Here is a 14,408-nt window from a genome sequence, read left to right as displayed (position 1 = left end):
ACTTGCTGAATCATCTTAAATAATGTCCATATGAATAGATACAGTGTATTTAAGTTAAAACCCTAAGAATAAACAATTTAAGGCAAGTTTCCACATCAAAATAGACCAAAAAGAGCCTAAAAACCCCATTTCCGCAGGGTTTTTCTTACCTAACCTAACCTAAAAATAAAAATTTTTGGATTTTTTTGCCATTTAGATGTAATACCTGTAGGACTAAGCTTATATACCAAGTTTGAAGGGTCTAGCTCAATATTTAGACCATTTTGCTCACGGTTTAAGAGCTTATGTCATTACGCCCCCCCCCCCCCCCCTTAAATCTTCCAAAAAAGAGACATTTTTAAGGCTTACTTTCAGAAATGCATCTTTATAAAATTGTACCTTTTAGTCCTGGGAATTATTATTCCAAGAACCAGATGAATAGAATAATTAAATATCAGTGTTGCGGATCCGGATCCGCAAGGATCCGCATTATTTTGAGTCCAAGGATCCGGATCCTGGAGTATAAATTTATGGAAAAATCTACCTAAATTTACATAAAATAGTCACTTACAAAGAAGGTGTATTAACTTTTATTTTTATAGCTAGCCGGTGATTTTAGTAAGTAGTAGATGTAAATTTTTCCATAGAATTCAGATATGCAATCGGTTTGTTTTGTAGACCTCTTATTTTATAAGTAATTTAAGTTTTTACTAAAAGCACCGGCTAGCTATAAAAATAAAAGTTAATACACCTTCTTTTGAAATATCTGGTTAACCTTGTTAAGATCATCTGATTCACTCCCACATTCTTTAGGTTCAGACTTGAAAATCAAAAGTATTTTTGACTTTGAGATTAAAGTATAAATATTTTTTGAAAAATTTGGTGATTTTATTTTTATTGTCAAGGATCCGGATCCGGATCCGCACTGACCAAATTTGGAGGATCCGGATACAATCAATGCGGATCCGCAACACTGTTAAATAATATAAAAAAATTTAGTGAAAAAAAGTCAAACAATCTACTTCATGTTTTATATAGACCAACAAACTTTCTAGTTGTGATTCAGATTATAGATTGCTCAGCATTATACATAACTGATACAGGAATCAGCATGCCAAGTTTGAAATCAATAGGACAATTTTAACAAACAGAGCTTTTTGTTCCGGACCTACGGGTAGTAAAGAAAAGCTTTGCTATTAAAAAGATATAAAATTGAAGACAAATGCAGTAATAAGAAATGACATACAGCCAGACAAACTATTTAGAGATCACTGTTTAGAGGTCCTTGGAGTAGTGAAAAGTACGAGATGCATTAAAAAAAAAGCTTTATAGTTATCAAAAAGACAATAAACCGAAAAATTAAAGATAGAAACCCCATTCCCTCTTGGATTTTCAACATTCATTATTGAAAGTTTGGCAATTTCCCTTTAGGTGTCTTGTTAAGCATAGAAAATTTGAAAATTAGGTTGGTGTAGTTTTTTGTTTCAACATTTATCACTTTGTTAGGTTTGGTTATATTAAATACTGGGTAGCCCCACACAGGGTTAGGGTCCCTCAGAAATGCAAAGTATAGGTAGGAAAAATAACATTTTTAAAAAATGGGGGGAGTGGGGGGTGTCAGTGCTCGAAAGGCACTTTGAGTGTTTGCACCGAAAGTTTACCTGGAGCTATGCAAACTTGCTGGCAGAGAAACTGCAGATATGCCACGAATCTGACCTGAAACAAATTTACATCAGAAATATTCACATTCAACATCTAGCTAAATTAGAATAGACTGTAAGAGGTTGCTAAGTTGAATAGACCTTTTACTCAAAATACACTTTTTTCGAAAATAATTCTTCTGCTGACCTCAAAAGTTACTTTAGGAGCCTATAGATAAATGTACAACATTTCATCTCTCTATCTCTACCGACTACCTAGCACCTGTCCTCTAAAAAATCAACAGATAACAGTAGCACGGCGGTTTTAACAATTTCTCAGCAATGTGCAGTTTTTTATCTCTTATGCATATTTCAACTTAAACATATACGGCCAAAGATTTGATATCCAAAAAATATTTTGTCAAAGTCTAATCTACAACTAGCGCCAGTCAGTTTTCTAAAAAAAATGCTGAAGAATGTTAAAAAAACAGACATCGCCAGCGCTAGGTACGATTCAAAGATAACACAGCATACTTTTGACACATCAATTTTAATCGCATTTTATAATTTAAAAAATATGCAGAGCACCTAAATTAATCTCCAAGCCATACTCGTATGCATTAGAAATTTTTGTATGAAATAACGGGATCTCAAAAATGGCATTTTTAAAGGCCTGGCGCTAGGTAGCCAGTAGATATTTTTTACCCCCCCTCCCCCTTTAGCAGGGTCAAAATTGCAGAATATACACCCATAGATCCTTTTTACTGTATTAACAGCTTTGATTTGAAACTAACCTGTATCAATGTCTGAAATGCTTTTGACTGTGTTAACCGAAGAATCTGACCCATCTGAATCATAATCTGCATCTTCCTCTTGTTTTCCATATCTATACAAATAACAAGAATAATAACATCCATAAAAACGAAGCTCTGAAATTGAAGGACAAACACGAACATTAACACTTATAGAGTACCAGAACTGAATATTTAGAATCTAAATGAAAAAAAGTAGAATAAATTGTAAGTAAATTTGTTGAAAACTGCTTAGGTACAGGATAATGTTTAAAACACTCGTACAATTTTAGGAATTGATTATAGATATGCTTCGCTTATAACATTATACATTAGGAATTAGTATCCAAAAATTAGATCAATCGGATTAATATATTATACGGACATTCTAGTAACTATAATAGAGTTGCTACGTTTCTAAACCGTACCTAACTACTACAGGAATCACCATGCAAAGTTTGAAATCCATGGGACAATTGAATTCTATCATGCCTAAATTAACGAAAAAATCTACTTATTCCGGAAGGACAGACCAACCCTAATTATAGGAAATCGGCGTTCACCAAAAAAGTTCTGTCCATCTTTAATAGCAGCCGAGAAAATTTTCAGACTATAGTTACGGACTGAAGGACAGGCTGTAAGCCGGACAGATAAAGTGAATAGTAATGTAGCTATGCCGCTAATAAAACGATACTTACTGCCAATGAATAGTTTTGATGGCGTGTTGTTTTAAAATTTTCTCCTAATTAAATGAATATAATAAAATATTGTATAATATTGTATTATCGAATATCAGTTTCGACATGGTTTATATTAAAAAATCTCTTTGAAAAGTTAATCATTTTTTGGCAAAATATCATCAAATGTTTTGTTGAGTTCAAAAGGCAAAATGAAATAACACGGCAATTGCTGTAAATTGAAAAAGTGCATTAAATAAGCTGTTTATTAAAAGTTACCACCTATGCCTTGCTTTTGTATCAAAACTTTTTGAAACAACAGTTTGAACTCAACAAAACATTTAAGATATTCCATCAAAAATGCCTATGTTGTATTTCAGAGTTTTTTTTCAAATAAAATTATGATGAAACTTAATTTTTTTAGTCCATACATCTGTAGGTATTAAGTATAAACCTAGTATTTTCAAAAAAAATCCAAGGTTCAATGCTGGAATGTTTTTAAATCACTTGCTCTCGTTCGTTCCCCTTTGATTACATTAGTATGTAAAAGAAACATAATGTCTGTCTGTCTGTCTATTACATTTTTTGTTAAACGTTGGACTGGTATGGTTCTCCTCTCTTGAATTATAGGGCCAATGAATGTTTATAATTAGTTTCAGGAAAGGGTAACTCAACCTCCAAAGAAAAATCATCCCTAGAAAAATAACCCAAGCAAAAAAATATTATATCTCAGCCCTCAGGTGCTCCTAGAGGCCTTTATGGGCGTGTATCTATAATACAAAGTAGAATGATGTCTGTCCGTCCGTCTGTCTGAAGCTTAAGATCTCGGTAACCAATGAACCGATCGGATTCTACTCTTCAGGGTATATACCTATTGGCCCTGTGGTGGTTTTAAGCTATTTTCTCGGGGGGTGGGACACCCCCAACCCCCCATAAAACAATTTTTTTTTTGTAAAAGAATTCTTTTGTAGAAATTTTCTTTTGTAGAAGATTTCTTTTGTAGAAAATTTCTTTTGTAGAAGATTTCTTTAGTTCTTCTTATTTTTTTTTTTGAATTTTTTTTGTTGTCATCTCTTTGGGCAAAGCATCTAGAGGCTAGGGGCGAAGCCGCTGGTCCTATTATAAAGTAGTAAGCTTTTTTGTCTATAGCAAAGGATCTCGATAACCGCTGAACCAATATGGTTATCATTTACAGTGAAGCTTCCCTTATGTCCTTGGATGGTTTAAGGCTATTTTATTTTTTAAGTAACCTGGGTATAGCTTTAGGCTATTTTATTTTCATAAATAAGCTGGGTAAAGCTTTAGGCTCTTTTTCTGCCGATCCATATCACATCGAATAAAGAGCCCCTAGATGCTTGAAGCGCAGCCGCAAGTAAATGAAATAAAGTTGTATGCTTTAAAATATTATATTCATTCCTGTGGTATATTTTTAAGGATTGGGGCTAGAACTCCGCTGTATCCGTTTGGCAGCGCTATGTTACCACCTGGCAGCTCTGTATAGCTGCCAATAGCTTGCAGGTCAACCTCGGACATTGTTCCACAGCCTGACAAATAAAATCTGTGTTATTTATAATACAAAGTAGAATGATGTCTGTCCATCTGTCTGTCGTCAGTTTATCCGTCTGTCTGTCTGAAGCGTAAGATCTCTTACAACTTAACCGATTGGGCTCTACTTTTCAAGTTATATACCTACTGGTCCTGTGATGGTTTTAAGCCCTTTTTCATAGGGAATGGGACACCCCCCCCCCAAAAAAAAAAAGCAAAATACCCCACCCTGAAAAATCTAATACAAAAAAATTGGGTTGATCAAATCCAGTTCATTCCCTCTTAGGTAAAAAAGCCCCTAGAGACTAAGGGCGAAGCCGCTAGTCCTATAATATCAAGTAATACAGAGCTGGATCTTTAAATCGTTTTTATGGTGCGCTGAATCGGGGCGATTCAGAGGTGAACCGTAGGTGCGCTGGTGGTGAGCCACAGCGCATCTATAAAACATTGATTTTTAAAAGATTTTCGGCGCAGTGTTTTTAGATCGCTTGCGCACTCGCTAAAATATCGATCCGCGCCAGTACAACTTTATTACTTAAGGCGTGTCAATAAGGTGTTTTATATAAAATGCCATGTCAGTATGGTATTTTATATAAAACATTAATATATAATTTATTTTAAAAATAACTATAAAAATATTTTCTTGATAGTTTTGCAATAAAATATTAAAGTAATTAAAAAAATATCCATTTATTACATATGATTCACCCCGATTTGAACCGGCAATGCCACTCGGTGAGTGGCATTGGCGCGCCGGTACCGCGCCACTGCCCGATCCAAATCGCCCATGCAAATTCGATTTAAAGATTGGTATTTAATAATTTGATGGTGCACTGAATGAATCGCCCCGGTTTAAATCACCTATAAACGATTTAAAGATCAAGCTCAGTTTTTTTTGTCTGAAGCTTAAGATATCAATAACCATTGAACCGATTTAGTTCTCAATTTCAGGTAAGCTTCACATTGGTCCTATGATGGTTATAGGCTAGTAATTGTATTATAGTAACATGATTTTTATCTTTCTGTATTTAACAAAGGATTTCGACACAGTTATTCTTAAGGCTTATGTCCAGGGAAGACTGAAAAATATTTTGCGCGTGGTTGACATTACCCTTCATAGAGAAATCGCTCATAGAAAAAACTTACCCCCCCCCCCCAAAAAAAAAAAAAAAGATGGGAAGTGAAAGGGCAGAGGTCGACTGACAATCTCACCCCTTCTCTATCCTAAGTGCCAATAGGGGTCTCTAGACATCAAAGAATCACAATACATGGGACATAAATATGATTTTTATTCATATTTGCAGCATGACAGCATACTTGATACTAAAACTAGTATTGAGAATCTTTACATACACAAAAAATACTGTCTATATTTTTAAAAGCCGCCAAGCGTTGCAGACTAACGACTGGACGGTCAGACAAAGTGAAATACAGAGTAGCTTCGCTCTTTATGCTCAGTTACCTGTTATACAGCATTCTCGTTTCAAAAGGTAATCAAAGACAAGTCTTCTAAGGTATCTCTGCTGGGGCGGGTATCTGAACATTATAACAAAAGCTGGATCTTTAAATCATTTAATGGTGAGCCAGATCGGGGTGCACCGAATTTCAGCCAATCACAGCAAGCATTTCATAAAATGCTGTGCTCTCATTGGTGGAAAGTTGGCTCACCCCGATCTAGCTCTCCACCAAAATGATTTAAAGATCCAGCAAAGGATGACAACATCCTGAAGTAGCGAGGCAAAACAAAAGAATGGATGGGAAAACAGATCTATAGTATAGATGTATATACAGATAACTACCTCCCTCCCTTTTTTAATGAACTTTTTGTCTGCTCGTAAATTGTTTTCTGCTACTTGGCTGTGTTAATAACCCCGACACTAATGGTTGATTTTCAATGACCCAATTGAGAGTCGGCCCAAGGACATTGTTATGGGAAGATTTAACCATTTCTCCCTCTAATGCTTTACTCTAATGGGAATATTGGGAATATTGGGACGTGAAGATAAGAAGAGTATTTGTTAAAATATATTAGAAAGAGAAATATACCTATTAGAGAAATAATCACGAAACCTTTCTCGAGTAATTTTAAAGAAGTTGTATCAACTTTTTTTTTATAGCTAGCCGGTCCTTTTAGTAAGTAGTAGATGTAAAATTTTTCATAGAATTCAGATATGCAATCGGTTTTTTTGTAGACCTCTTATTTTTTAAGTAATTTAAGTTTTTAAAAAAAAAAATTAAGTCGATTTTAAGGTACTAAAATGCAACAAAAAAAGAAAGAAAATGGCCATTATGAACAAAAATAGTAAGATCTTTAATTTGACACCTTACTTTTTCAATTCTGTCAGGTAATTATTGAAAAAATCAATTATTTTAAACCCACGAGAATAAAAACTTTGAACTCAATTTTATCATTTCACAAGTAAAAAAATATGGGTTCATATATACCTTTAGAATCAGAAAAATATTACGAATCCATTGTAAGCAAAATTGAAAAAAAAGTTTACAATATAGTATATAAACTACAATAAAAGGAATTATATGAAAATATCATATTATATTGTACAGGCAACGTCTTAACTCTTCAATTGAGTATAAAAATGGGAAGGGGGTATAGAGGGGGTAAAGAGGGGGTAAAAAAGGGAAGAAGATAGTGTTGCCAGAACAAAAAATACAATTGGCCATTTTTATATTTTTTTATTTTTTTACTTTTTTTCAATTTTGCTTACAATGGATTCATAATATTTTTCTGATTCTATAGGTATATATGAACCCATGTTTTTTATGTCTGTTTGAGAAAATATTTAGGTCTAAAGTTTTTATTAAACCGAGGTTAAAAAAATAGATTTTTCAATAATTACTCAACAGAATTTTAAAAGTAAGGTGTCAAATTAAAGATCTTATTATTTTTGTTCTTACTGGCCATTTTCTTCTTTTATTTTGTTGCATTTTAGTACCTTAAAACCGACTTAATTATTTTTTAAAAAAACTTAAATTACTTAAAAAATAAGAGGTCTACAAAAAAACCGATTGCATATCTGAATTCTATGAAAAATTTTACATCTACTACTTACTAAAAGAACCGGCTAGCTATAAAAAAAAAGTTGATACACCTTCTTTCTAAAATTTGTATTTTGTACTGGATGCCCATTAATAAAGTGAATCTTCACTTCACAAAAAAAATCAGACGTCTATCTTAATAGCAGCTGATAATAGCACTCTTCCATAGCGTTACGGACTGACTAACAGACTGAGGGACAGACAAAGTGAATGATAGAGTAGCTTCGCAACTAAAAAAATAATTCAAATATTGTATACATTTCCAAAGGGGATAAAAGTTTGAACTTGGCTGGCTTGAACCCATCAACCAAGATTTTAAACAGTCCCCAAAGTCCATTATCTACCTCCTTGCATATTACTTTTTGCAGTAACATATATTTTTTAGAATTATGGTTAGGTACCTTTGTAAGTAAATATTAATTTCCAATTCAACATGATCTCCAACCGACCTAAATAACAAATTAAAGAATGTTAGGTTTAATAATTTCAAATACAATTTTTTTAAAGAATTATGCAATTTAGTGGCTCTCTATTCTAAGGCAGCAGAAAAGTAGTCTAAAACTAGTCTTAAATATAGAAATAAACTAGCCTAAACCTTACTAGGCCCTATCAGAAGCTTCTCTAAAAAAAAATAACTCAATCAGTTCAGTAGTTATTGAAATTCAGACAAAAACCTTACTTCGTTATATTGTTTATTTTAGATTTAATGCTGTTACAATATTTTTTTACTCAAACCTAATTAGTAACCGATTCCGATCGTTTTAAGTTATTTTGATGTGGTTAACCCCTCCCCCCCCCCCCACACACACACATACCCTGAGAAAAAAAATCACATATCACTAACAAAAATGTGATTAATGGGGAGGAGATAAACAAAACCAACCCCTTCTCTCCAAATAATGTTGGGGGGGGGGGGGTAAGGGGGGAGGTGCCTTTATTTGGAGGCGAAGCTCAGCAACTAGTATAAAAAAAAGTACTTACTGGACGCCTTCGGGTGGCTGGTATTTACATAAAAAATATTCTTCACATCTAAAATAGAAAAAATCAAAAGAAAATGATTTACTTACAATGGAAATCGAAAGATAAATTGGCAATCAAAATATTTAGCAAGAATAACAACATCCAAAAGTTACGAAGCACAAAAAATCAGTGATGTAAAAACGACAAACGGTCAGTGAGTTTGTGAGCACATGTTCAATAAGAAGTCATATAAAAGAATGGAAATTAATAGTAGAAAAACAAGAAACATTTATTTCTAAATATACATATTACATAGGTATACATCCATTTTTTATTTTATAGTCTTAAAAAAAAATTATTTTGGTAATGTTTTTTTGGGAAGGGGGTGGTAATTTCTTTCAATTTCTCTTCCCCCAAAATAGCCATAAACCTTCCCGAAATCTATGAGAACCCGATCGGGTAAGCGGTTAGCAAGATCTTTCGATACAGACAAACAAACAGACATCCTGTTACTTTATTATAAGGATATATGTATTTTGTATCATGACCGACAGACGAACGGACTAGCGGACGGACGAATAACCAGAAGTAAATTATAGAGTAGCTTTGTAATAATAAATATATTACAAAACAGTAAAGTTACCTTTTAAAGAACCAAAAATAGGCTTCGTATATTTCTTGAAGGATTGAGAATGGCAATCGTCGCCCTTCTTCTGTAGTAGCTACAACATTGTGGGGCTTGGGACCTTTCCCACCGACATCAACTAGGTTGTTACTGAAATAAAAATCCATTAAAATCAATTTTCGTAAATTTTTATTAAATGTTTTGTAGATTTTTTTTTATTATGATAACAACATCAACAAGTAACAAATTAAATATGTATAAAACAAAAACATAAAGGCAAATTAAATTATAAAGTAGATGCTCCTTAATCAAAAGAATCTTTATAATGTCCTTCAAAAGCCAATTACAGCACCCGAGACTTGCATAATTTAACTCTTAATAACATTGTGAACAAACAGACAAAGTGTGTTACAGATAAGATGCATAAGAATCTTCTATAAAGAAAATTTAAGAATCTTCTGTAAAGAAAATTTAAACATCTATCTTAAATAACAGCCGAATAAATCACATTTCTGTGTTAATATATTAATATACTAGCGGCTTCACCCCTGGCCTCTAGGGGTTTCCTCTATGAGGTAAGGGGAAGTCAAACCTCATATATAGAATTTGTTTAAATAAAAATAGGCACTGCTACAGGCTACCTACTATTAAAGCCTTGGGGGTTGGAGGTGTCCCACCCCCCAAGAAAATAGCCTAAAAAAAACACCACAGGACCAGTAGGTGTATTCCCTAAAGAGTAGAATCCAATCAGTTCAGTGGTTACCGACATCTTAAGGGACGCACGGACAGACAGACGGACATACAGACGGACAGACAGACAGACAGACGGACATAAAGACGGACATAAAGACGGACATACAGACGGAAAGACAGACAGACAGACGGATTGAGGGACGGAGAGACAGACATCGTTCTTCATTGTATTATAGATACAGGGATAAGGGATGGGAAACCTGGCCGAAAATTAGGTCTCAGCCTCCTTTTAAAAGTGATGGGGCAACTTTTCTTTTTTGCCTATAAAATCAACTCATTTTCGCCAGTTCCTCATTGGCTGTAGGCCAATATCCAATAGCCTGAAACTTGCTTTTAGCATTGACCAATTATTAATAACAAACGCGTCCCCCAGTTCATTATTGGCTAAATTAATTCAAGCAAACATAAATTTCTGCTATTAGAAAGACAACAATGGAAAGTTTCTGCTATCAGAAGGACAACAATATATATGACGTTCAATCACATCAACTTATTATTAAATCTACACATTAATAAATGTCCATATAGCAAAACATAAATTGAGAGATCGTTTTTTGAAGACTGAGTAGGATTCAACATTTTATACTTTAGAACAATGTGAAAAACTCATTGTCTTTAGACAATTTAAAAGTTACATTTCATGTGGAATTGATAACCCACCTAAACGATTACAAATACAAAACTAGTTCAATATGTAAATAAAAGTGTACTGTGTTTTGTTAAAAAAAAATTTTCATTAATTTTGGTAAAAATTAATGCACACTTAATTGAACTTTTTTGTTAATATTTAACGTAAAATTATTTTTTTTAAAAATTCTTAATTTATATGTATGCTATGGAACAATTAGTTGATAGAATGTTACCCATGTACTTATTCAAATTTACTTAATTTATTTATTAAAGCTGGGGGGCTAAAGCGGTGTTCATTTCTAAATACAAATTTTGGGGTGAAGTAGATCCCCCCTTAAAATGTTCGAAAATAAATCAGATTTAACCATCTCAAAAAAACTTTTTTTTAAATGGGGGGGGGGGGGGGTTGGCGAAGTAATAACGGGATTCTACTTAAAGCCACTAACATATTGGTTCTTTGGAAAGTTTTTATTATATTTTATGATTGGTGAAATCAACTACCTGAATTCTATTCTATACTTTTTTTCTTTGCATTCATATAATAGCTATTTCATCATTGTTCATAGTTTTCAAATCTAACTACTGCGTCATCCCGAAACTAGTTTTTTAGGCCTAGTTGGAAAATAGGCCTGGAATAATATTTTCTTACGTTTCCCATCCCTTATCCCTGATTATAGATATATTATCCTCCATAGCAAAACCGACTGACTGACAGACAAACAAATGTTATGTTTGAATAAAAAAATTAGGGAGGGAGAGGACAATGGAATGTGTATCATACTGGAACTCAGATTTTTTCCTCATATCTTGGCTTGAAACTTTGAGTTCCTTTAAAAAATCAATCCTGATTAGTCGGTTCAAACATTCAGTGTCCAAACTTTTCAACCAATAAATCTAAAGAAGGATAGTTTGTTTATGGGGGATATAACAATTTATCATCCATTGTCTTACCCCTTAAAATCCCAGTTCATTACCTGACTGCAAGTTCATAAAGAGGATTTCCCAGTATACCATGTATCCAATGGGCTCCAAGTTCTACCTTACTACCACCTAAAAAACATAATATTTGAATAGAAACATTGATTTTGAAAAAAAGGGTAGTTTTTTTTTAATAAATGTGTATGGGCCTTATCGTCTGCAAACACAATACTTTCATCTCTTTTGTAGCGACTTAGCTATGTTAATATTAATATTCCCGACGCTATTTGCTGATATTTAAAAACCCAATTATGTTTTACTTAAAAATGCTTGCTGTCTGTCTCTCTAAAATAAATTGCAGTGATTTTCTATAAAAAGCCTGTCGATAACTCCCACCCCCTTAATTTAAAAAAATAATAAAAATAAGACAATAAGGGTATTCTTTTCTATGCCTAAACCCAATATAACCTAACCTAACTTGACCTAAAGTAGGTTAAATTGCATAAAAGATATTTGAATTTCTTACCAATTTGCATAGTTGCTACGCGTCCGCCTAATCTGTTTCTTGCCTCGAGCAACTAAAAAAAAACATAAAATTTTCATAGAAAAAAATATTTTCAATTAGTATTACTACTAGATTTAATGTATCTTAAACGGCTGTTCCGAACCTCCCAAAATTTTCGTCGAATTTTACAATGGTTAATAAAAAGGTATGCCTTAGAAACCGAATAATATCCGCTGGATTTGAATAGTATAAAATCATGTAAAGCACCGTATTTCAGAAAATTTTCCACAAATATTAAAATAAAAAAACATAAGGTAAATGCAAGTATTGTTAGCTTGGGCCTTCGATCCCTTGGGTCTGACAAAATTGCTTTTAGTCTTATAATTTTAATATCTGCGCGGAGAAGCTGTCTATAATACGATGCGATAAATAACTAATCTTTATTTCCCCCCAAACGAAAGGGCCGGAGCCACTAATAAAAACAAATTATTTGATTAATTAGAACTGATTCTCATCTATTATAAAAATTCATGTATAGCATCGTATTACAGACAATTTTCCACGAATATTAAAATTAAAAATCATAAATTAATACCTACCAGTTTTGCTAGACCACAACTTCTACCCTTTAGGACTAACAAAACTGGTTTTATGTCTACCTATAATTTTCATTTTTATATCCGCGAAAAACTGTCTATAATACGATACGATAAATAACTAGGTATTACCTTAAAATCTTTGAAACCGTTTTTAGCAAGGTGACTGGCGGCTGACAGACCCGACAGGCCAGCCCCAATGACAATAAACTTGGAAAAGCTTTCATCCCCGCTTTCATCATGATCACCTTCTACAATTAAACTCTCTACGATTTTAATAATGATTTTTAAAGCGAAGCTTTTCTATAATAAAGGTCGGTCCGTCCAGGACAATTATCTTTTCGTTAATTTAAACAGGTTAGAATTGTCCCATCGATTTCAAACTTTGCATGTTGATTACTATAACAGTTAGGTACAATTTAGAAAGCGTGGCAACTCTATAATCTTTACCATAAGGTCCATACTTCCATTAAAACTCTACGATTTAAATTGTGATTTTTTTGTATGTACAAGCTGATGCGCGCGCTACTAGCATCTTGGAGCTCTGTAATCGAAGGAGTAAGGAAAGTAGGAAATTAGCCTTAAACCAAACTTATATACCTACTAAAATTAAATAGCCTAAAACCATCCAGAGACCTAGCTATAAGAAACTCAATCATTTAGTAAGTAGTTACCTATCCTACAGACAAAAAACTTTTCTACTTTGCGGTCCCCCCTTAGAGGCCTATAGGAGGAACTGAAAGAAGGTTATCTTTCCCAAAAATAATTAGTAATCCTTCCAGCTAGCGCTAATAATTTTTAAGAGCTTCACTATACAAGGACAACCATAGCGGTTAGCCTCATTGATCATTCGCTACAGACAGTGAGACATCCTGTTCTCCTATTATATAAAATAATAAGGTTTTTTGTCTTTAGCTTGATATTGAGTTCTCATTTTTAGTTTATCTTCAACGTACATACATACCTAGGTCTTTGGATAGTTTTAAGCTATTTTAATATTTAAAGATACAAGTATACTTATATTTCTATTCCTCCATTCTCATCGAATACGGAGCTCCTGAATGCTAGGGTCTTAGTTACTTGTTTTTATAAAAAAGATTTGAAAAATAACGGTTTCTACTACTGTCTAGAAGCCATATGATGTATATATATATTAGAAGTGGGTTGTCCAAAAATAGCTTAAAACTATCTTCAGGGTACGTATTAATGTGGAGATTTATTTTAAAATAGATCTCACTCAGTAAAGTGGTTAGCGAGATCTTAATGGATAAACAAACAAAAAAAAACTTACTACTTTAAATATATGAATGTGTAAAATAACAGACTAAAAGTAAAATTTTATCATTTATAAGAAAATCGTAGAAAATTTCCTGTAACATCAAAACCGCCGCCTTCGGCCATTTCACGCCGTTTTCACACCGAGCTCGTCAAAATAACCGTTTTCATTCACTTTATCACGAAATTCTGCCTTTTTTGACCTCTTTTTCGGCGAAAAATATGCTTTTCCCTTTTTCTAATATACTTTAGTAGCAGACTATTATTGGGGTTATGATCAGCTGTTTGAATAAATGTTGTTATTATTCTAATGTCGTCTGCTAGAGGATACTTTATACAAAAAAGGACTGTATTAATTAAATTTGTCTTTAAAATAAAAAGAACAAAATGAAAAATGTTTTTATTATAATCTTTTAGAGAGGAAAGATGAATTGAACAACCACAACAGGCCTTATAA

The 14,408-nt window shown here is 33.1% G+C and overlaps 2 protein-coding genes across 14 annotated transcripts in view; both read right to left on the bottom strand.

The window, feature by feature from the left end:
* Positions 1–14,232, bottom strand: part of LOC145335490 (spermine oxidase) — a 62,890-nt gene extending 48,658 nt beyond the window's left edge. For all 4 annotated transcript variants that reach the window (XR_013885232.1, XM_080181253.1, XM_080181254.1 and 1 more), the window contains exons 1-12: positions 14,049–14,232; positions 12,809–12,929; positions 12,102–12,153; positions 11,632–11,707; positions 9,293–9,424; positions 8,671–8,718; positions 8,091–8,138; positions 6,095–6,168; positions 4,506–4,631; positions 3,109–3,154; positions 2,414–2,505; positions 1,641–1,695 (exon numbers count right to left, since the gene is read on the bottom strand). Coding sequence is in view for 3 of the 4 variants with exons in the window: in XM_080181253.1 (XP_080037379.1) it covers positions 1,641–1,695; positions 2,414–2,505; positions 3,109–3,154; positions 4,506–4,631; positions 6,095–6,168; positions 8,091–8,138; positions 8,671–8,718; positions 9,293–9,424; positions 11,632–11,707; positions 12,102–12,153; positions 12,809–12,929; positions 14,049–14,077 (899 nt within the window). In the remaining variant the exon portion in view is untranslated. The remainder of the gene's footprint in view (positions 1–1,640; positions 1,696–2,413; positions 2,506–3,108; positions 3,155–4,505; positions 4,632–6,094; positions 6,169–8,090; positions 8,139–8,670; positions 8,719–9,292; positions 9,425–11,631; positions 11,708–12,101; positions 12,154–12,808; positions 12,930–14,048) is intronic.
* Positions 1–14,408, bottom strand: part of Vha44 (V-type proton ATPase subunit Vha44) — a 328,302-nt gene that overhangs the window by 40,818 nt on the left and 273,076 nt on the right. The window lies entirely within an intron of this gene.

Source organism: Acartia tonsa, chromosome 13 (assembly GCF_053477335.1).
Source record: "Acartia tonsa isolate MP-2025a chromosome 13, ASM5347733v1, whole genome shotgun sequence".
In the NCBI taxonomy this organism is placed as follows: Eukaryota; Metazoa; Arthropoda; class Copepoda; order Calanoida; family Acartiidae; genus Acartia; species Acartia tonsa.
This window is presented reverse-complemented; position numbering and strand designations above follow the sequence as displayed.